At 35.5% G+C, this 25258-nt stretch overlaps 1 protein-coding gene across 2 annotated transcripts in view; it reads right to left on the bottom strand.

Annotated features, from left to right (window-relative positions):
* GRID2 (glutamate ionotropic receptor delta type subunit 2) overlaps nucleotides 1-25258 on the bottom strand; it is a 1459902-nt gene that overhangs the window by 111717 nt on the left and 1322927 nt on the right. For both annotated transcript variants that reach the window (XM_003257534.3, XM_030819132.1), the window contains one exon: nucleotides 19694-19860. In XM_003257534.3, coding sequence (XP_003257582.1) covers nucleotides 19694-19860 — 167 coding nt within the window. The remainder of the gene's footprint in view (nucleotides 1-19693; nucleotides 19861-25258) is intronic.

Below are 25258 nucleotides of genomic sequence, written 5' to 3'. Positions count from 1 at the left end.
ATATATTTTTCTATCTCTTTTCAAACAAGTTCATATTAACTTGAAACATATTAAGCATAATGCATGGCTGAATGTACCAGTTTCAGCATATATGTTCTTTTTAGGTTGACTTAAATTTTCATTGCCTTTTAAAAGTCATTTTTCATATTAGGCTCATAGTGTGACTGCATCAAAATAGGCATACAAGTGGGAATATTGAGGTGATGCAAGGTCCCCATTAAATGCTCCGCCTAACAGCAGCTTCATGGATTTCCAAAGTGTAAAGATGCAGAAGAAAGGGAAGCTTAAGGATTCAAAGATGCGCTTTACCAGGTGTTTCATTGTGAAGCCTATCAGCTGTGTACAGTATATGCTCCACCAAGTGACCACATCCTTTTGGAGCTCTTCCTGTGAAATTTGGCAGTCCTGAATTTTAAATCCTATGTTATAGAAAGAATAACTCTCTTGTGCTGCCTACAAAACTGGTCCTGTACACAAGGTCATCTTTGGTGGAAAGGAAATGGAACAGTCTAACCCGTAGGAAACACATGAAGTGGTTGTTTGCTGTGAGGGATAAGATGGATTTTCAATGTTGGCAAAAGATACGAGAAACTCTGAAGGGAGTATGAATTGGCTCACTATTTAAATATTTCCTAAAGGGATTTCCCTACCATCTTTTGTGAGGTGATGCAGAATCTGTGTGCTAGAGGTAGCCAGTTTTCAGAGAAATGAATTTGTGCAGAGTGGTTACAATGGCTATTTGAGACCTCAAAAGGTCACCTTCACATCTGAGTAAGACAAGTCTGATCATTTCGCATTCAGTAAACTGACTCTAGGAGCCTTTGTTTTCAGAATGAGTATTTTTTTGCAGTATGTATATAAAATATTTTAAGGGACAACTCCTTTTAAACCTTTCAGTTTGTTCCCCTTCTTATTTTAATCAATGATAACAGGGAGAAGCTTTGCTTGAAGAATTTTTTTTAAAGCTTTTCTTTGAACAGGCTACTTTTCTCATTTATTTCTTACATTTTTCTACATGAACTGAAGGTCAAAAGAGTTCTTAGATTTAAACTAGGACATAGCATTCTGCATAAAACATTCCAAAGGACTTTTTTTAAGTGTAAGGAATCTAAAAAGCATTTGCTTAGAAACTCCTGTGTTTCACACACCACTATACAAGCACTGGGTTGCTTTAAAAAGGAATTAAAGCAAAGGGTCTTGTACAGCAAGTTGGTTGCACATTTCTCATTTTTGTGCCCCTTTTTCTAGACTGAATCTTTGCACAGTAATTTTGAGTAAGGGATATGCATTCCAAGACTTTCAAATTTCAGGAAAAAAAGTTGGAGGATTGATAGAGGTTGCTCAATTTTTATTTTGTTGAGGTATTTTTTAAAAAATCTATGCTTTTTCATAAATAAAATAACATATAATTCCCCAAATATAAAAAGGATATAATCTCAGAAAAAAATCACAGTTCTTTTCATTGAGGTAATTGAGTTAACATCTGATGATTTTGTCCTTATTTTTTTTCCCACTTCCCAGTGAATTTTGGAACATATCCTCAGGGCTACTTTCTATCTGTGGAAAGGCATTGGAAGTTGGCAATAAAGGTGGCTGGATTTCACCTCAGGGACAGGCTATTTAAAGTGAGATAGGAAATTGAGTAGGAGTTAACCAGAGGAAGTGTGAGCCTAGGAATCAAGGCCCTCACAGAAGCAGGCACCAAGAGTACCCTAGTGCCTTGGAATGCAGATGGCGAGCTGGGTCAGGGAGGTGGTGGTGGGGGAAGGCATATACAAGGCGAGCTGGGGGAGGAACTTTGTAGGATTCTTTTTATCTATTCTGTTTTTCTTTTTTTATCTTCATAGTGCCTGATTCAAAACCTATGTAGCTAGTCACATTCTGAACATCATAATGTTTTGGAGATGGACTAGGATTTCGGAGTTATAAAGTTATGTGACAGAAAGAATTACACAAGACTGGTAATAGGGAAGTCTGGGATTTTCTGTAATTCTAACTCTGTCAGGCTGTACCTGAATGACTCTGGCCCATTCATCTCTCCTCTCGGAGACTTCATTTCCTCACAGTGACCTGGATAAAGACGGCTTTGAAACAGATGATAAATTATCACTCTTAGTTTTGAGTTTACGGTTCTGTGATTTTAAGTTATCAAGAGACCTATAGACTTTATGGTGTGATGCAGGGAGAAAATACTAGGAGTATAGCCTTGGGAATATAGCAGGAGACTTGTTTTCCTTCTTTAAGTGAAAAAAACTTTTCTTAGTAAGTTCTTCTTCACCGTCCAAGAAAACCAAACAAGCTTTAATGACTATAAAAGGCAAAGTTTTTATTGTCAAAGAATTATTATGTTAATAAAAGAAAAAAATAAATGAAACTTTACTGGGATAAGGAGAGTGGCCAAGTAGGATATTGGCTTAGGTGAAAGTCTGAAAGACTGCTACCCAATGCATTAGTTAACATCATGTTGTTGATTTCCTATAGGCAAAGCACTGTTTGAGACATTAGGCCAAGTTAGAGAAATGAGTTGATCAATAAGAAGGATTCTATACAGGCAAAAGGAACAACAAGCACAGAACGATTTTAAAAATCATGTGATATGGTCAAAATAGCCGTTAAAAAATGATTTTGGTTGTTGAAGATGATATCATGGTTGATCAACTAGAAGAAAGGAAATAAGTGGAATTGGGGAATATTAGTTCAAAAAGAAATTAGAATGTCAGTCTGTTGTATAATTTAGGTTTATTGATTCAGTGCTAAAGTATTTATCCTTTGTGCTAAGCTTTGCTTTATAATCTATAAGACAGGCACAATAATCATTCTCTCAGTGATGTTTTGCAAGAATTAAATAAAATAATGTAGAGTAGTAGCAATTGTATGTGTTTGCATATGAAATCCAAAAAACATGGTAAAAAAAAAGAGAATAAAGAAGCAAGAAAAAGATGCAAGGGAGAGAATAAGAGCAAAGAAGTCAAAGACCGTGTATTACAAGAGTGGTTCTCAAAATGTGGACTAGATCTAGATCAGCAGCACAGCATCACCTGGAACTTGTTAGAAATAAAAATTATACATGCCTACTAGACCAGAACCTCTGGGGCTGGAGCCTAGAAATGTGTTTTAACAGACCATTCAGGTGATCCTGATGCTTGGCTAAAAATGGAGAACCATTGTGTTACAGTGAGGAACCACAGGATAAGCGGAAGCAGTCTATAGCAGCTGTTTATTCTCTCATTTAAGAAATAGCCCTTCAACAATGGCTTTGTACAGAAATTGCTCGAGGTCTTGAGTATGTACAGATTTCATAGTTTGCTGTCATTACTTATAAGGCATGCTTCTAGTCATTTCTTTACTAAAGCCTCTTCCTCTTTTTTCCTCTAATATCAGTCCTTGGGGGCTTTGTTCCTTTTTCTCTGCACATAGTTTCTCTTGATTTTTCCTCGTTTTACTTTTTACTGATAAATCCTAAATCTATACTTCTCTTCTCCATCTTACCCAACCTTCTGTCTCATACGTTCCACAGTTTTCAGACTTCTTGATGTCATTACAAATTCAACATAGCTAAACCAGTATTATACTCTTCCTTCCCATACAATCCCCCTTCTCATGTTCCTGTTTATAATTTTCCAACTGAGTTTATGGTATCATCGCTCTTTCTATTTTCATTTAACTAGAGCAAACTGGTTAAGGACATGACAGCTGAACTCAGATTTCTCTGGATTCAAATCCTAGCTCAGCCATTTATTAACTATAACTTGAGTAGCTACTCTATGTGTCAGTGTCCTTGACTATAAAGTGAAATGATAATAGCAGCTCTCCTGGGGTGTTATAAGGACTAAAGTAGTCCATGTAAAAATTTTAGAAGAGTAGCTGGCACTTAATAAATGTGCAATAAATGATAGCTATTTTATTATGGGTGTTCTTTTTCATTTGTTCCTTATATTCTCTACTATCTGTCAATCCTTTCTTTAGATTAGTTGTAGGGAATGTTATAGTATAGGTATGGTATAGTATAGTATACCTTCCAACGTTTCTTCCATCCCATTAGGTACGCAGTCTAAGCCATCAGTATATATTCTTGTGTGGATCTGCTCAGTCCGTGGTAAACCTGTGACCTAAGAAGATGAACTGATTTGGGTAAACATACGACCTAAGATGAACTAATTAAGCTGAAGAGACAGAGTTATATTAATCTGTTTCTGCTTGAGAGGAGAGATTTCTCCTGAATGAGAACAAGGAACTATATTATCTCTGTCCCTGTGGTCAGGATACTTCTGTCACAAGGCGGGTCTGCCTGAGGACAGTTTTGTCTCACTCACCATGGATGGATGAGTATAGAGGTGAAAAGAACTTCGGTTCTTGAGAACATTGTTCTGTTGAACCTCCGAATTGAGCAATCATGGAGCTCATTCTATCATTAAATACGTTGCTATGTGAGATAAATTTCTTAGGAACATTTGATTTCAGATTTCCTTTCTTACAGTCAAAAGCATGTAATGAAGTCATTTGCCATACTCATTCCTAGAATTTAGGAACTTTATAAAAAGGTGCCTATTTTTTTCTGCTTCAATTCTCTTCCCACCCACTTCAGTGTATCTCTCAGATCATTTAAGCAACCCTTAATAACTACTAATCTCTAACATCATCAAGCTCAAAGTCCTTCATCGAACACAGAAATCTTTCATAAGTACCTTCTACCTTTCAAATTGTAATTTTTATTTTTTTGTTTTCTCCTGTATTTCACATTTATACATCTGTTATAACTTAGATTAATTTGTCTAATAAAAATCTTAAGCTTACTAAACCTAAAGCTGAGGTATTAATTTCCCATGTTTGTTAACCTACTTTGGGTTCATGCTTGACCAGCTCAGTTAATGATACCATCACCCATTTATTTGTTCAGAAAATAAGCTTATCCTGATTTCTCTCTTTACCTCACCCATCATATCACACCCAAACAGTTTCCAGTCCTATCAGTTTCACAGCTATGATAGACCTGTAGCTGCCACTTTCACATCTCAATTACAGCACCCTAGACTAAGCCATCACCCTCTCTCTCCTGGATTACTGCATTGGCTTCCTAACTTCTCTTACTACATTCACTCTTGCTCACTGCCTCTGCTGCACTCTCTCCTTCTCACTATATATCTTTCTCTACTTTAAGAGCCAGAGGTAATAAATGCTTCTTTAAAAATTTCCAATGGCTTGTCTTTGCTATTAGAACAAAGTCTTAAGTCTTTACTATGTTTTCCAAGGTTCTATTGTATATCTGGGCCCAACTAACTCTTTAATCTCCTTTTATATGACTGCCTTGTTTGTTCCCTCTCTTTGAGTCAACATTGGCCTCCTAGTCCTTCCTTAAACACTCCCAGCTTGTTCCCAATGCATGGCTTTTACATCTGTTGCTTCTTATGCATTGGATATTCTTCCTCCAAAATTTCCATTTGAGATTGTAATAAAATGTTCCTTCCTTTGGACAGTCTTCTGTGTCCCACCCCCACGCTGATCTATCTTTATTCTCTGTCCCAGTTATATTTTCTTTAAGGCAAATTTTCCAATATAAAATTATCCCATTTATTTTGTTTTCTTATTTATTGTCTGCATCTTCCTCTGACTTTCTAGTAAAATGTAAGCTTCAGGAAAGCAATAATCTTGTCAGTCTTGTTCACTGTTTTATCTCTAGATAAATCAAAGAGTTTCAAGCACTAAGTAATTGCTCAATAAATATTTACTGATTGAATGAATAAACATGAATCCTAATCTCTAGTAAGCTGCTTGCCTTAGTAGTCACAGTGAGGATAGGATTGTCTTCTTTCCCCCTCAAACATTATTAACAAAAATTCATTGAACACCTACTTTATTATGGAAGATGAAAAAGGAAGTGTTAAGATAGATTTTGTAATTCTTTGCAAGCTAAGAATTTAGAACGTATTTGAAATGTCAAGTATGAACACAAGAAATGATTAATTAACAAAAATGTGACATCAGTGGTACAGGGAAGATAAAATATGGAAACATAATAAAGAGCCGAATTTTCTATAGAAGCCTTATGGTAAGGCTGGTCATGAGGTGAGGTCCACAGAATGTATTAGATGTGAATAGTCTGGAGAGAAAGGGATGACCCAGGTATCCAGGAGACAGGCAACATGATGTGCTAAGAGATTTAATTAGGTTTGTGACCATGGAATGGAAAGAATAGGAATGCAAAAAAGAGACATTTGAAAACAAATTTTTGCCTCAACCTTTTTCTTTTTATCTCTATGCCTTTTCCATGGGCTGTCTTTGGCTTTTACTATTTTAATGGAGAGTTTGCCCAAGTCAATAACCATCGCTCCAGCCTCTCTTTCAAATTCCCACCCTACTTTGTCATTTCTTTGTCATATTCCCTACATTTTCTTATATGGGTATATCATCCTCTAGTGCCCCAAGTTCAACATACCTAGACCAAAATTAGCACTTTCACTCTCAAACCAGTTTCCTCTTCTGGCTTCTCTTTTGTTAATGACTTCTCGATCTCTCAGCCAGTGAGGCTAAGGATTTCAAAATGATTTTGCCCCCCTCCGCTTTCCCTTGATTTCTGTGTCCATTTGATTCCCAACACTAAGTTCACAATATTTTTCCTTCCCTTTCATTTCTTTTGCCTTCACTCCAGGTCAGGCCTTTGACTTTGCCTGGGTCATTCATTCATGAATTTTTTCACTCAGCTAATATTTATCAAACAGCTATTATGTATTAGGCTTTCTTCCAGGTGCTTTGGAATATATCTCTGAATAAAACAGACACAAATCTCTGCCTTGTTGGAGACATTATAGATACAGCATGGCCTCCTATCTGGTACTCTCTCATCTAGTCAATTCCTTTTATTTCATTGCATATATATTTTTTTCAAACTGATCAAAAAGCATGCTTCTGATTATGGCTAGGCTTTACTAAACCCTTCAATGATTCCCCTTGTCCTAAATTGAGTCAGGCTGGTCTGATATTTACAGCCTCTGAGTCTCAGTCTATTTTCTCATCTACCTTAATGAATGATTTTGGGTCACTTTACTGAATACATTCTGGTTAAGAAGTAATTTGGCAAATTTCTGCACTTGCTAAAAACATGCAGAAAAGAGGAAATTAAACTAGTAAAATTCATGCTGATTAGCACAAAGAATGTAAGAGGCTCCCTAAAAGGGCCATGGTGGTTTTCTTAGGGAGTACTAAAGGGATCTTGGTTCATTAATGGAAAATACACAGAAAATTGAGAAAAATAATCAGAACAAAAATTTTGCTATCAAAACCACCATTTTGGATAAAGATCAAAAACCGTACAGAGTAGAAATGTCACGATTTTTTTTAGTGTGCCAGCTCCTTTCTGTCATGCCATATCCCATTCTCGTGGAACATTGGTAACCACATGTTCTCACTCATAGGTGGGAATTGAACAATGAGAACACATGGACACAGGAAGGGGAACATCACAATCTGGGGACTGTTGTGGGGTGGGGGGAGGGGGAGGGATAGCATTAGGAGATACACCTAATGCTAAATGACGAGTTAATGGGTGCAGCACACCAACATGGCACATGGATATGTATGTAACAAACCTGCACATTGTGCACATGTACCCTAAAACTTAAAGTACAATAAAAAAAATCTCCCTTAAACAAAGGGTAGAAAAAAAAGTGCTTTAACAAATTTGAATCAATATATGTTTCACCTGTGCAAGATCTATAAGAATAGAGACTGAAAATTTTTTCATTATATTAATAAATCACTAGTGCTTAGCATGTAATAGTTTAATTCTTTTCAACAGATAAACAAATATGTAGATTTTGAAAACATATTTTAAATTCCTATTAAATACATTGTTTAAAAAAATATCATTAAGATGCAAGTTTTAAATATGTTTCCTTGGGCAGTAATATACAAAATAAAAAGATGTTGGATTTTGATCATTTTCATTAGTTACTAACATTTCAAAAATAAAGAGCTTTATAAAATGACAGAAGCAGAATGGATTATTATGAAAAAAAGTAAATGAACACATTGAGGTACATATTTCTCTAGTTGAAATTGGTATTAAAACAGAGAACTACGTTCACAAAGAGAAATCGTTAGAGCTTATGTTAGACTTATCTGGGCTATATGGAATAATGGCTCTTATTCCATATAAAAATTCTTATATTTTTATCTTAGCAATAATTCATGTCTAGAAGTATCAGATTCTGTTTCATATTAGTAAACCTTTAACATGTGAGTAGACAGTCTGACCAATTATGATGTTAATTTATTTCAGCTGCTCAAAGAACTATGAAATGAGATAGATAAGAGGCAATTATGAATGCCACCAATTAAAATGTAATGATGAATTAAAACTTCCATGAAGGAAGAATTAAAGTTTTGATTAAGTAGAGTCTTAAACGAACTTGTAGCAAAAGAAGATGAGAGGAAGGGAAAATATGTCAGTATCCTCCCATAGCTTTCAATTTTCAGTATATTTGCTTCTGGTCAGCTAATGCAAGACAGCTCCAATTTCAGATGGATCTCTCCCTCCCTGTAATGGAGGACCCTTTGTTATTGGCATACCATTTAAGTTTCTGAAAATATTCTGCATTTCATTTAAACTAAAATGCCCAACAGCATTTTAATATGAAGGAAGGCAGCCATGCTGGCAGTCATGAAGACAACTTAGATTCTTATTATCCTTTTCCAGCACTGGTGCATGTTCTTGGACTTGTGGGAATATGAGCCAGGATAGTATTTTCTTTGACAGCATGGGTTCAAAGCCTGGCTTTGTCACTTATCAGTTTTATGATTTTGGAAAATTTCAAATCATTTCTGTGATTTAGTTTCCTCTTCTATAAAATAAAGCCAATAACAATATTTACCTCACAAGCTTAGTTTAGAGAATTAAATTATTTAACATAGTTAGGGCCTTTATAGTGATACTTGGCACCTGGTGAGTTTTCAATGAATGTTGACTACTATTTTAGGCTACAGCATAGCTTCTTTATAAGTTAGAGAACACAATCCAAAGCACTCTATTCATCTTTGTGCTACATTTTCTTGTGTCTATGAAGTAATGACAATTTTTAAACAGACGTTCTAGTTATGTTTGTGACCCTGTTGAAAGTATTTCCTAATGAATATTCCTGCTCCTTTATGTAATATATTGACATGACTATGTTTGTGAAAACATATATTTTACTGGTAAATTTTAGGGATAAAAACTGACTTTTTTAAACAAAAGGAACTGGCAGAACAGGGCAGGGGATGGGACACTGGACTGGGAGCCTGGACTAGTGGTCTCCAGGGCATGGGTTTAACCAAGGGTTACACTCTGGGCAGGACATCCCACTTCCCTTCTTGGTTTCACATTTGAAAAATTAGAGAGTTATCTAAATGCATGCCAAAGGCTCACTCATTGCTCAAAATCTATGATTGTTTCCTCTATAGACATAATTATTATGTAAGCCCACACGTTTATTCCCATGATGTCACTGTGCTTACAATATTTTAAGGGCCTATGAAAAAGTAGCATGTTCTTTGATTATTTTTGATGACATCAAATTTTCCTTTTAAAAGTAGACTGAATTTTTCAAACAGTAAAAAGTGTCTTGAGGTTATGTTTGTTGAGTAGAATGAGTGTTTTGAATGTTAAAAATGTGATTTAACTATAAGGGAATAAAAGAGTTTTCGAGAGAGTCTTATAATTACTCTGGAGAGTATGTGTGTGTGTGTGCACGCGTGTGTCTGTATTTTCAAGTGCAATGCAAATTTGTGGTTTTAAGTTCTGGAATATTGTGTTAAAAAGCCTTTAGTAACACCTAGATTATATCAGTAAAATAACTACGCTTTTTGTAAACCAGCGGGTTTTTGAATAAACAATATTTACTGAGATCTAGAAACAGCATAAATCTTATTTGTAAAAAGGCTAATCAGACTTGCTGCTTCAAAAGCAGCTTGGTCCAGCGTCATGGGCTTATTATCCAGCTGAAATACTGCCTTGCACCTTGCACTAGTCATTTATCTTCCCTGTAGCTGAGGACTTATCCCAGAAAAATCTAATAAAGATGCTTGTTCATTAAGGGTACTGTTGCATCTTGAATATAGTGTTCCCCGAATGCTGTATGATGTAGTGCAAGAAGAATGGAAATTTGTATCACTTAAAAATCTACCACATGGGGTTGCTGTTTGATGTCTAGGTTTGTGCTTAGCAGTGAGAATGCTATATGCTTCTTAAGAGTAAAGGTTTATAATTGTTTAAAATTTGGCTACAGCTTGGCAAGACTAATAAAACTAAAATCATATGGAACCCATAAATATTTTAGAAAAATTCACGTACTGGAAATATCACTAACTATACTTATTCTGTAATCGATTTAGACTAAACTCTAAAATAAATGTAAATTATTTGGATTCTTCACTAGAAGTAGCAGTCAGGGTGCTTGCTAAAACTCATAGGATATTTGTCATAAAAGTAGCTCCACAAGGATTCAGGAAACTGAAAAAGAATGATAGACAAAAGCTTACTCGTTTCTCTTGTTTATTGAAGTTCTTTAAATTAAAAATTCTAAATTTAAAACAGATGTTTTAAAGAGGAGGTTGCTCTGAAATAGGAATAGCATATTCCTTTGTATGGATTCCAGAGGCTAGTCCTTATCTAAATAAATGTGTATTATATGAGAAAAGAAAATAATTTCCTTTCACATCTTATAGGATAAAATGTTATTCTTTTAAAGCAAAAATATATGTATTTATATATAATAAATACATTATTATAGCATCCTACTCCTGTCTCCTTTTGAGAGTGAACCTTCAGTGTCCTCTTTCTTGCTTTTGTTTTGAGACTTTTCAAATGTTCTCCTTTCTTAATTATCTGCCCATCTTAATTATCCTGTTTTCTTGATCTGGAACAGAAAATGTGGATACAATGAAACCAGCTGATGTTAGTGGTGTATATATACACACATAAAATTAAATAAAACATATATATATATAAATTAAAAAATAATGTCTGATGTATTGTGAGAGAGAAGAACAATACCAATAGGAATATGTGTCTGTGATGTGAGCAACAACAGAATAGAAATCTGTAGGTTGTATGGTTTTTAGAAATAATTATTTATTTACCGGGTAGTAAATGATCATAATTAAAATAAATAATCACTGCCCTTCTAAAAATGATGAAATACAGCTGATGCAAACTTGTAATAGATGACCAAGAAGGAGAAATAAGACAGCTGGAAGAAGTAGGAGAAAAGAGGGGGCTGTTTGTGGCCATTTAAATCTGCACAGCCTTTCTTGTTCAGGTTCCTGGATTTTATGCACTTTGATTTTTCACCAAGTTCTCCCTATCCCTTCTCCAAACTTATCTTTTTTTCTAATCTTTTTTCCTAATTCTTTTGTAGTATTCTTACTGCTTCCTAGCTAGAATACTTGCAAATGGCCTTCTTCAATTAAAAGCTAACCTAAGACCTCAGACTCCTCAAATCCTCCTCCGTACAGCTATTTCTCTTCTCAGAGCCCCACAAAGCTGGTGGAGGGTGCTGAATAAGGACACGAGCTTCAACCTGAGTCCTAGATCTGTTTGTTATTAGTTGTGTGAATTTGGCAAGATATTTAAGTCTGAGGCTCAGTTTCCTCAAATTTATGAAATGCAATGCACAGAGTTGTGGCAAACATTATATGAAACATATCAAGTGTTTAGTGTAGTAGATGCTTTATAACTAGCAGCTGTTGATAGACTATCACATTCAATTTTAGTTTCTCTACCTAAATCCCTCGACTAATATTATCTCCAGTCAAGTTGTTCCTTCTCATCATCCTTTCAACACACGATGACTGTTTTTATTTATGTGAATTTCTCATGTTTTCCTGAGTATTTTACCTGCACCTGTTCTCATATCCGAATTTGATTTATTTTTGAATTCTCCCTGCTCAAGTCTAGTAACCTGTTTTATTCTACCCTTCACTGATATCGTTTTCCTTAAAATTTTTCCTGCAAGTATTGTCTATACTATATAGTTTAATGTATACTTTGATATTGCTTAATGTTTACAAATGTGTCTCAATAATGTCACTTCTGCTCTCACAGCTTGGGGCTAGTTTATATTTTGCATCTGTAAAGGGAAGCCAGTTAACTGTTTAACTTCTGGTTTTATGTACCTTTATGAGACATTCTTTTAACCAGCTGAATACAGAGCTTAAGCCATTTGTTGGCCAATCCTGGAGCCACTAAGTGGGCAATCAATGGGGGATGCTTTTTTCCCCTTGCTGAACGGTGAACAGAACGCTTGAAAGCACCCCATTCCAATTGGGGTACTAAAGGATTAGGATTATGCTTTCAAGTTAAAGGAATGTTTTTACTTTCCTTGTGGGAATGAAAGCATACAAATTATTACAGCAGGGAGTTGGAAAGAAGGGTAGGCAGGTGCTGTGTTTGTTTTCTTTTTCTTCTTAGATTTTTTTCTTAGCTTTTTTATTGGTTGGATGAAAAATTATAGGAACCAAGAAAGAAAAAATAATTATGATAAAAAGGAAGATTTTAGAAATTATCAAGCAAGCAAAACGCACAGAGGTTTATCTGGCTGTAAGTAAATGGGCTGATCTTTAGCCAAAAAGTTAAGTAGATCTTTTATTCATGTATGAAATAATTATTGAATGCTTACTGCACGCTAAACAAGAAAGTAGGCACTAGAGATATACAAACACATGTGTGAACTCAAGGAGCTCAGGAGCTTTCCAACAGGAGGTGGGAAACAAGAGGTAAAGTGTAAGAAGTATCAAGATAGAGGGAGGTAAAAAGATCTAATGTTCTCTTTTTGAATACAAGTAAAAATACAAAGTAAAGCACCAAATATTCTAATAGTTAATAGGAAAAAAATTCTAATAGTTATAATATTAAATTAAATATTATAATAGTTTATAGGAAAAAAAGACTACAACTAAGGAGTTTAAAACTAATCAAATAAATGAATAGAAGTAGCTATTTATGGACCAATTATGAGAGGATTGTGAAGTACCAAGGATTGTGATTTATTCTACTCTTTGTGTGTCTATGTGTGTGCATGCATGCATGTGTAGAGACAGAGAGATAGAAAGAGATCTTATACACCAATAAAAGACAAACAGAGAGCCAAATCATGAGTGAACTCCCATTCACAATTGCTTCAAAGAGAATAAAATACCCAGGAATCCAACTTACAAGGGATGTGAAGGACCTCTTCAAGGAGAACTATAAACTACTGCTCAACGAAATAAAAGAGGACACAAACAAATGGAAGAACATTCCATGCTCATGGATAGGAAGAATCAATATTGTGAAAATGGCCATACTGCCCAAGGTAATTTATAGATTCAATGCCATCCCCATCAAGCTACCAATGACTTTCTTCACAGAATTGGAAAAAACTATTTTAAAGTTCATATGGAACCAAAAAAGAGCCCACATTGTCAAGACAATCTTAAGCAAAAAGAACAAAGCTGGAGGCACCATGCTACCTGACTTCAAACTATATTACAAGGCTACAGTAACCAAAACAGCATGGTACTGGTACCAAAACAGAGATATAGACCAATGGAACAGAACAGAGCCCTCAGAAATAATCCCACACATCTACAACCATCTGATCTTTGACAAGCCTGACAAAAACAAGAAATGGGGAAAGGATTCCCTATTTAATAAATGGTGCTGGGAAAACTGGCTAGCCATACGTAGAAAGCTGAAACTGGATCCCTTCCTTACACCTTATACAAAAATTCATTCAAGATGGATTAAAGACTTAAATGTTAGACCTAAAACCATAAAAACCCTAGAAGAAAACCTAGGCAATACCATTCAGGACATAGGCGTGGGCAAGGACTTCATGTCTAAAACACCAAAAACAATGGCAACAAAAGCCAAAATTGACAAATGAGATCTAATTAAACTAAAGAGCTTCTGCACAGTAAAAGAAACTACCATCAGAGTGAACAGGCAACCTACAGAATGGGAGAAAATTTTTGCAATCTATTCATCTGACAAAGGGCTAATATCCAGAATCTACAATGAACTCAAACAAATTTACAAGAAAAAAACAACCCCATCAACAAGTGGGTGAAGGATATGAACAGACACTTCTCAAAAGAAGGCATTTATGCAGCCAACAGACACATGAAAAAATGCTCATCATCACTGGCCATCAGAGAAATGCAAATCAAAACCACAATGAGGTACCATCTCACACCCGTTAGAATGGCGATCATTCAAAAGTCAGGAAACAACTGGTACTGGAGAGGATGTGGAGAAATAGGATCACTTTTACACTGTTGGTGGGACTGTAAACTAGTTCAACCATTGTGGAAGACAGTGTGGTGATTCCTCAAGGATCTAGAACTAGAAATACCATTTGACCCAGCCATCCCATTACTGGGTATATACCCAAAGGATTGTAAATCATGCTGCTATAAAGACACATGCACACGTGTATTTACTGTGGCACTATTCACAATAGCAAAGACTTGGAACCAACCCAAATGTCCATCAGTGATAGACTGGATTAAGAAAATGTGGCACATATACACCATGGAATACTATGCAGCCATAAAAAAGGATGAGTTCATGTCCTTTATAGGGACATGGATGAAGGTAGAAACCATCATTCTCAGCAAACTATTGCAAGGACAAAATCCAAACACTGCATGTTCTCACTCATAGGTGGGAATTGAACAATCAGAACACTTGGACACAGGAAGGGGAACATCACACACCCTGGCCTGTCATGGGGTGGGGGGAGGGGAGAGGGATAGCATTAGGACATATACCTAATATAAATGACGAGTTAATGGGTGCAGCACACCAACATGGCACATGTATACATATGTAACAAACCTGCACGTTGTGCACATGTACTCTAGAACTTAAAGTATAATTAAAAAAAAAAAGAGTATCCCTAAGTGTTTAGCTGAAACACACTTGTTAAAAGTGTGTGTCATTTTTGTGAAAAGCAGTATAGCAGAATAGTTAAGAGACCCAATTTTTGGAGCCAGACTCTGGGTTTGAATCTCAGCTCTAATAATCGACAGCTTCCTGAACTTGCACAAGTTACTTTACTTCATGATGTCCCAGTTTCTGTATCTGTACAATTGGGACAGCAACAGTATTTACCTCACAGGTTATTATGTGTAGTAGCTGAGAGTCTAGCATATAGTAAGGACAATATAAGAATATAAGCTTGCCATTATTCTTACATGCTTTTAGAAGAAATATAAGGGAAGATAGAATGTATAGTGACCAGAAAACTGGATATGAAATCAGAAATTTTGAATTTTTTGCACCTTTATTGCTTTTTTTTTGTGATTCTAAGCAAATTGTTTATTCCTGTGGACTACTTTCATCCCTGTCAGAAAGGGGATAGCTACTGTTAATTCCATTTCTAAAAATTCTCGAATTCTGCAATTAGTTTGAACAACTGTTTATATATGTGTCACTATCATGAATCTAAGAAAAATTATTCTCCATGCAACTTGGAACACGTAATTGTTTTTGTGACTTTGGGTAGTTCTATATCCCAAGTTTAGGGACTAGAAGCCAATAAGCAAAATGTGACCTCTTTATGGATGAACTATAAAATTAAACTAATGAATTTTTCCCAGTATCCACTTAAGATTTGAGAATAGACTTGAGCTCATACTTTTTGGTTACCTTTTTAGCTTTCTGCATTGTTAACATTCTGAAGTTAACACTGGAGTTAACTTTATTTATTGCACAATAAAGTCAACCTGAAAAATTCAGTTTTCTTCTTTTTTGAATGCCTTTAATGAGACAACATATGACTAAATGTTTTTAAACTAAGAAGTTACAAGATGAGAACCACATAAAACATCTGATGACAAATCGTGTCAGGTAGAGAATTCATTGCAAGCCATAGTTACCACACTCACACACACATCTGATGACCAAAAAAAAAAAAAGACTGACTTTAACTTCTGCTGCCAAGTTATCTAGTTATGTGCACAAAGGACACAAAAGGAAGCAAAACTCTTCTGCCATTTCTATGGTTATATAAATTGTAGCGCTTACTGGTTCCTTGAAGCCATTGTAATGTGTGTTCGCTCACATACAATCGTACATGTGAGTGTATCACTATAACCCATGTCTCCTAAGCTGAATTTGATGCTTGTCCAGATGCAGACTCATCCACTCAGTGTATGTACTTGTAGCATGGCAGTCATGCACTAATAAGCAATGCTATAATGAACAAATGTGCAACACCTCATATGATTGTTCTAAAGTGCCTATCAAATATATAAACATATAAGACATCTGGCAGGTAGCAGGTAATAAATGTAATTACCGTATCACTATATATTTTTTATTTTACATACTAATATTTGTTACATATTAAAGTAACTTAATATTTTAGAAGTTGTGTTATAAAAATATAGTCACCTGAAAAGTAATATTGAATTATTAAAAATCACCTAGTATACTATATTTTCAGTGAAAATAATCACAATAGTAATATGTAATATCAATGGCCCCAGATGCTGATGTGTAAAACATATTGACCAGAGTGTACTAAAATGGTTAAATTTGATGATCTTTATAATTTTTAAAATCAGTTAACAAAAAGGGAAGGTCTCTTTTTCCTTATGGCTATAAAAAATGGAACAAATGCAAATATTTTCTGAATTTAGCGAGAGGTTTTGGGTGATAAATTAATGTGGTACATGTGTATAAAGAGAGGAGCTGGCACACTGATGATCACCAGCTCCTGCTTCTTTCCTGGCTCTCCTTTTCTCCATATGTCCAGGGAATCAGGATGCAGGGTGCCATTACCAAGAAACTCCACAGAAAGAAACAATTTAAACTGCCAACATCTATACTGCATATCAAACAAAGGAAAAATAATGCTCAATGCTTAATATTACTTTTTAGCAGTTCACTAGAGTACATTTTCTGAGAATTAAAATCTCTGATAGGTAAAGCACCACAGGGCTAATAAGAAATGCAACACTTGGTGTGATTTATTAAACATTTCTTTAATTACTATTATGTTCATGCATTATTTTTTACATAAAAGATCCAGAAAATCGCCGGGCGCGGTGGCTCATGCCTGTAATCCCAACACTTTGGGAGGCTGAGGCGGGTGGATCACCTGCTATCAGGAGTTCAAGACCAGCCTGCCCGATATGGCAAAACCCCATCTCTACTAAAAATAGAAAAAATTAGCCGGGTGTGGTGGCGTGCACGTGTAATCCCAGCTACTTGGGATGTTGAGGCAGGAGAATCGCTTGAACCCGGGATGGGGAGGTTGCAGTGAGCCGAGATCACACCACTGCACTCCAGCCTGGGTGACAAGAGCGAAACAATGTCTCAAAAAAAAAAAAAGCCAGAAAATCAAGTCTGAAAAGCAAGAACATCTTTAGTAATGAAAAAGCCAATTAACCATAACTAATCAATAATCAATAATCAATAACCCTTTTCTCAACTAGCTCTGTAATGTTAAGGATGCATTAAACATTTCTGCTGGTCTTTTACCATGAAACCCTGGATCCCTTTTCATTCTATTATGCTTTTCCATCCTCACATCTAAATTAAAAGCAGTGGTGTGTTTCTTCCCTTAGAAGGGTCTCTTTCATTTGTTCCTTCACCTTATTTCCCCTTGCCCCATCAAGGTCAAGTTCCAGGATTACCTTCTCTGGAGAGCTTTCACTCATTTTCCTTTGCTTAACTACTCTGTATGCTGTTCAATTATTTCAATACCTTAACTACATAATTTCAAATAATATAAATAAACAATACTGATATTATATACATATATATCAACACACATTTATAGAAATGTGTGTATTGTTTTTTGTTTCTTGTGCATGGGTCTTATATCTCCAACTAGATGCCAAGTGCTTTACAGACAGATTCCCTGTGGCGTAATTGATTTTTGTAGTTTGTTCCTCTTAGAATTTGCTCATCAATAAATGTATTTTGATTGATTATTATTTAGTATTTTGCTTCCCAGTTAATCCATATGTATGTCACTTTCGGCTCACTGCAACCTCCACCTCCCAGGCTCAAGCGATTCTCATGCCTCAGCCACCCAAGTAGGTGGGATTATAGGCATGCACCACCACACCTGGATAATTTTTGTATTTTTAGTAGAGATGGGGTTTCTCCATGTTGGCCAGGCTGGTCTCAAACTCCCGGCCTCAAGTGATCCGCCTGCCTTGGCCTCCCAAAGTGCTGGGATTACAGGTGTGAACCACTGCGTCCAGCCTATTCATAATCCTTTACTCCTTCCTTCCCTGTGTGTGGGGTACATTTACCCACTCCATTGATTTTGGGCTTGGCCATGAGACTTGCTTTGGTTTGTGATCTGTGGGCAGATGGAGCATATGCCACATCCAAGCAAGAAGCACAGGAGGCACTGCAGGTTTCTGCCAGCCTCTTTTGCAAATGCTCTTTGCAATGAGAACAGCATGCCCCTGTTAGGTCGGCTTCTTCAGCCGGGCCTTGGAATGATAAGCTTGCACAGTGTAGGCCCGTAGTTGACCCACAGCTTGAAGCAGAACACAACCAAATTACAGCCTTGTTTCATGAATGAGAAGTAACTTTTCTAAATCACTTATACTTTAGAGTTGTTTGCTACACAGAAAAGCTGAATAGTACAGGATCTTAGAATTAATCTAACTTCATTTTGCATGTCATGAGAGAGGTTTAGATTTTTATGGTTTGCTAATGGAAGAGTTATGACATAAATTGTGAACTACTGATTTTTAGTTCTTTTAAAAAAACATACATACAAAATGCCTGGCTTTTTTGTTATCCTAAAATTTGGAGAAATATAACTCAAATTGCTTGAAATTTAGGGCCTTAGTACTATCTGGAACTGCCCTCTTGGACTGTCATTAGATTCTAGAGAATAGGTAGAAGAAAATCTAGAAAATAAACAAAATGTACTTTCAGTATAAAATAGGATTTACTTCTATATGGAAGATATTAATCTGTCTTAGGTCCAAGCTTGTTTGGTAGGAGATATAATGAAATGCAGTAATCTTTGTGCATTCCTTTCAGGCCCAAGTCTTTCATATGCATTGTTAATCTAAAATATTCATTTAAAAATCTTCCATTGTAAACAACTCCTTTATCATAGAACATTCTGATTTGAAAATGGATATAATGTCTTAATAAGTTATCTCCTTGATTCCCATGACAAAATCTCACATATACTTTGATGCTAAGCAGGGAAGTCCAAAATCTTAACCATTTCCTTTGAAAAATTCAGGTGGCAACATCCCTGTCATTATCTGCTTCAGTCCATCAGAACTTTAACTTGGTCCTGAAGTTTATGTTATGCTTTTGTATTCTTAGAATGAATTCATTTTCTTAACTCCTGTGACATTTGTTGCTAAAAATTCAGACTAGACTACTAGTTTAATTCTAATAGAAATTACTAACACACGTACTTTCTTTTCCCTGTCATTTCTTTTTAGAGTAAAACCAGTTATATGTAGCATTATTTTTCCCACTACTTATGGAAAAAATAATACTTCATGTTTTAGGTAATGAGTGTTTTATTGAACAACCACTTACAACCATCTTTTTTGTTGTTCTTGTTTATTGTGCTTCTCCTAACAAAGGAAACAAAATGTAATAAACCAGATCGGGTAACCAAATGGATATTCTTTGTCTGAATTTCATCTCTCCCCTTATTTGGTCATACACAAATCTTACCTTTGTGAAAAAACATCTCGGTAAGGACTGCCATGTTGTAATGCAATTCCATATCCCCGATCAGCAACAGTATTTCCAATGGTGTAAAAGGAACAATCTGGGTCATTGATAGCCACATATTCCAATACAGCTGCATCCCATACGAAAGCATAATTTCCATATTTTACCTGTGAAAAAATGAAGAACAAAAGAAGAAATAGGGTTTAAAGTTGGAATTTTAATTTACATAGACAGGATGAAAAGCATTACATTGGTATATATTTAATTATGCTAAAAATAATAGAACATATAATCGTCCTTCAGTATCTGTTGGGGATTGATTTCAGAACCCCTGTGGATACCAAAATCCAGGGATGCTCAAGTCCTTATATAAAATGGCATAGTATTTGCATATAATCTCTACACATCCTCCAGTATACTTAAATCATGTCTAGATTACTTATGATACCTAATACAATGTACATATGCTATGTAAACAGTTGTTGCACTGTATTTTTGTTTTGTTTTGTTTTTTTCTGAAATGGAGTCTCACTCTGTTGCCCAGGCTGGGGTGCAGTGGCACGATCTCCACTCACTGCAAGCTCCACCTCCCAGGTTCATGCCATTCTCCTGCCTCAGCCTCCTGAGTAGCTGGGACTACAGGCACCCACCACTGTGCCTGGCTAATTTTTTGTATTTTTAGTAGAGATGGGGTTTCATCATGTTAGCCAGGATGGTCTCAATCTCCTGACCTTGTGATCTGCCCACCTCAGCCTCCCAAAGTGCTGGGATTACAGGTGTGAGCCACCGCACCCGGCCCACTGTATTGTTTTTAATTTGTATTTTTATTATATTACTCTATTGTGTTTTAAAAATATTTTCAGTTCATGGCTGGTTGAATCTGCACATGCAGACCTGCAGATATGGAGGGCCGACTGTATTTCTAAGTGAGCTTTTATTCTGAATGAGAATTTGTACTTTGGTTAATTTATATCTCTGTTCTGAAAACATGGGAAAGGTCGAATGTTTACTACAGTTTTAGGCCACGTTGCTTGTAGTAAAATGACCCCTGAGTGGAAAATGTCATTTGGATTGAGAGAACAAAAAATGCATGAAAGGAAGCCATGTCTTTGAGCTTCTACCAGTTCAGTGATTCGTGTGACTGAGACTGTCCCTTCTGGGGACCCTGAAAGCTATGCCTTTGGAGTTAATGACAAGAGCTACTGACGCCTTGGGTTACTAGGCTTCTAAGCCAGGTGGGCTTCTGCACTCACTCAGTATAGGTATCATCTTGCATGTCATCCCTATTCTACATGAAAGCTGCAAGTACAACTCACATTGAAGAAAAATGAAAATGCTGCCCTGCTGATGAGCTATATCTCCTGTCCTGTGTCCTTCTAAATTAATCTATTGTCACATGTGGCCTATGGATATCTTGCAGCTGAACTTAGAAGAAAACTCCCTGGTGGGCATTGCAGTGAGGAAAATAAAACGATTCCACAACCTCCTCTATCATCATTTAAGGAACATAACTTTACTCTGGTTCACTTACAATGTCTTTAGTGATTATTTTTTTTTCCCCTCAGTAATCACTTATACACTAAGTCACAAATTTACCCAAAAAAAGCCCAACCTACTATCCTAAACATCTCAATAAAGTATATTTTCAACTTTTTCACATATAAAAATGGACTTAAGGAATTCATAAAATAAATAGAAGTAATAGTTAAACTCCAAGGTTAGTTTGCTTATATTAGAATAATGTAACATTATTAAACAAGGAAAAGCAACACTTGTTCAGTATTAGAAATGTTACTGGGTGACAATACATCTTCCAAATGAGGCTTTACAAAATCTTTAAATGATCTTTCAATAGACACAAGAAAGATACTTGGCAAAATTATAAACAGTTATCTACCTGTTATCTATCTATTGGTAAACCAGGAGAAAAAAAATCCATAATGAGATACAGAATACTTCAAACAACAGCAAGCCTATTACAAGCTTAAACTCTTGTTGCATTACCATTAAAGTAAAGAAAATTATGCTTACTATTAGTCCAAAGTTAACATTATTGTAACAACTTTATCCTATGCAAAAATGGATGGAAACAAAACTGTGAGTTCAATCTATTAGGAAAAAATTATCATCCGGTAGAGACAAAATTATCATTATTTGATGATATATTTAAGAAGCCCACCAGAATCAAGTGAAAAAGTATTTTAAAAATTCAGATTAAAAAATAGATTGATCATAAATGGATATATACAAATGATTTGCTTTTCTATTAATATATTAATGAGATGATAGTTGGAGTAAAAATATCTATGTACATTAAATATAAATACATAGAGAGAAATTTCACAATAAATTAGTAGGAGCTATATGAAGAATACCTTAACACCTGACTGAAGACAACTTGAACAAGTTTCTGTATAGACATAACATATTCCTAAGAATGCAGATGCATAACTATAAAAGACATTTAAATCTTCCTCAGATTCTCCAATACAAAATGTAATTCTAAATAAAATGCCTAAAGGTTATTTTAGAACTTCTTAAGACCTTTGCAAATTTAATTAGGAGAAAACAGACAATAGCAAAGAAATTTTGAAAATTAAAAAATTAATAATTATCAGAGACTTAGAATACCAAGTAATGAGACATGCTATAAAGCTTAAAAATAAAACAGCACAAAGTGTATTTAAGAATAGAAAATCAGTGGAACAGAACAAAAGTTTACTGTTTTTAAAAGTATGTAAATGTCATATAAAGACTGTGCTGGACTGCATAGTATTCCATGGTGTATATGTGCCACATTTTCTTTATCCAGTCTATCAGTGATGGGCATTTGGGTTGGTTCCAAGTCTTTGCTATTGTGGATAGTGCTGCAATAAACACACATGTGCATGTGTCTTTATAGTAGAATGATTTATAATCCCTTGGGTATATACCCAATAATGGAATTGCTGGCAGTTCGTGTCCTTTGCAGGGACATGGATGAAGCTGGAAACCATCATTCTCAGCAAAATAACACAGGAACAGAAAACCAAACACCACATGAACAATGAGAACACATGGACACAGAGAAGGGAACATCACACACCAGGGCCTGTTGGGGGGTCAGGGGGCTAGGGGAGGGATAGCATTAGGAGAAATACCTAATGTAGGTGACGGGTTGATGGGTGCAGCAAACCACCATGGCACATGTATACCTATGTAACAAATCTGCACATCTGCACATACATCCCAGAACTTAAAGTATAATAATAATAATAATAATAAAAAGAATCAGCTGCCATCATAAAACTTTTACTTCTCTTTAAAAAAAGACTGTATTAGCAAGTCGATAAATCAAATCAGTGTGGCAAATATGAAATATTCAAAAAACATGAGAAAGGTGATTATTGCAAAAATGTCAATATTAGAGCACTATGTCACATCACACAAAATAAATTTCTGTAGTGTAATAAATTAAATATAATTTTTTAGAAACCAAAGTTTTAAGAAAAGAAAAACTAGAAGAACATGTGAGAATTTTTTTGGTACTGAAAAAAGAATGGAATGTCAAAACATAAAAGTAAAGGAAGCAAATATAGAAGAAACATTTAATTGTTGCCTTTTAATGTATTTGCTTAGATCCCACCAATATTGGATACCCAATAAAAAGTTTTGTATGAAACAATGAATGGCCTAAAACCTTCAGTCCAGTTAACTGTGCTCAGTGGATATTTACTGTCTTTTGTTGAGGTGAACCCCAACCAGAACATGAGGTATTGAAACAGACAAAAGTTTTTTCCCTAAAGAAAGCATTTAATGCAAGTATTACTCATGGAGTGTCTGTGGTAGCCTAGACCCTCGTTTAGGTACTATCGGTCAGTGTTTCTCACAATGTGATGCTAAGACTACCACCATTAGAATTACTAGGGGATTTTTGTGTTAGAAATGTAGATTCTAGATCTAATCCCAAACTTACTGCATGATGATGTTTGATGTTTAAGGCCTGGGAGTATGCATTTTAACAATCCTGACAGCTTATGCACACTTTTTTATTACTAATGATGCTGATGATAAAAAAAATGAGTAATATCATCGGAAACAATTTTATATACGTGGGGCTTGATATAATTATGAAACTAGGAGATGCTTGGAGTGTTGGTGTGAGGGAAGGAAAAACACTTGGTTAGGTTTCCTCTACATTGATTTCTCACCCATAGAGTTATCCCATAGTTTCCTTCTTTTCTCTGATCCTTTGCAACCAACTTGCAGATCTGCTTTTAGCTCCCTAGGTCTAAATTTACAGTGATTGGGAGTAGCAGTGTCCTTGAAGTTTCCTCTAACAACCTACTTTGATTTTTGTGATTATCTTCTGTTTTAAACAGTTAGTCTGGCCTCCTGGATCCGCTGGCAGCTTCTTTACAAACCTCAAGGGACCTCCCCAGTAGGGGACATATTGCTTTGCTGTTAGAAAAGTTTTCTAGCATTGTTGTCAATGCTTTGTGAACCGTAGAGCTCTACTTAAATGTATAGTAACATTATCCTTGCCATTATATATGCTGTCTCTTGCAATACTAATGTTCCAAAGCATTATGAATGGATTTTTAAAAAGAGAATCATTAAAACAGTGTGATTATAGCCTGTAGCAATGGCAATGAAATGTTGCATAGTAACCCAAACTATTTTAGCTTTTAAAAATGGCCCTGGCCTTTTTCATCAATTAAAACATATAATCACTGCCTTTTGAATGGTTTTTAACCATCAAATTAAAACTCTATAAAATACTCATCAACAAAGCTAAAGTCACTTTTCAACAGAATAATAATTGAAGGACTGGCCTAAAAATTTTCAATCCATCTGACTAGGTAATGGAGTTTTCTTAAAATTTTTCAACTAGCCCTGTTCTTGACGCCATGTTTAGATAGGCAACTGAATCACATGCCATTGATTTATTTACTAATGGATTCCACACCAGCAGAGTCCTTCACACTAGGTTAAACAGAAGAAAGCAAAAGTGAATCTGGGAGCTTCATGTCAGCATATTCCAGATCTCATTATGAGGAAGAAAAATAATCCAAAGTGATATCTACCTCTAGTGTTTTCAATCTCCAGACCCCAAAGTAGAGATGCTAGGATGCTATGGTTATTGATTGACATTGGTAACTATTGAGACTCAGCACCTGTGTCCTCGTAATAGTGCCTGAGATACCAATAGCCTCCCTGTGATAAATTTCTCACTTCCCAGATAACACTAGGAGCTAGGTTTTGTTCCCATTTCTATATTATTTCTATAACAGTTGTTCTTTAAATTCAATTTTACCAACAACCATTACACATTAACTCTAAAATCCTGAAGGTTAAGTCTATAAGGAATATAAAGGTAAGACTTGGGCCCCCATCATCAAGCTGCTTACAACTCAGTAGTGGAGATAAGTCAAGTACTAAATTGTTGTAACACGAATCACATTATGGTAAGGATCATACGAACAGATTTTGTTTAAAGTTGTAAAAGAAAAGGGAAATTAATTTTTATTGGAAGGAATCAGGACAAGTCTCAAATATTCTGGTAACTGAAATAGCTGTATAAGA

This window comes from Nomascus leucogenys, chromosome 9 (assembly GCF_006542625.1).
Source record: "Nomascus leucogenys isolate Asia chromosome 9, Asia_NLE_v1, whole genome shotgun sequence".
NCBI classification, from domain to species: domain Eukaryota; kingdom Metazoa; phylum Chordata; class Mammalia; order Primates; family Hylobatidae; genus Nomascus; species Nomascus leucogenys.
The sequence above is the reverse complement of the archived record's forward strand: the minus strand, read 5'-3'. Positions and strand labels throughout refer to the sequence as shown.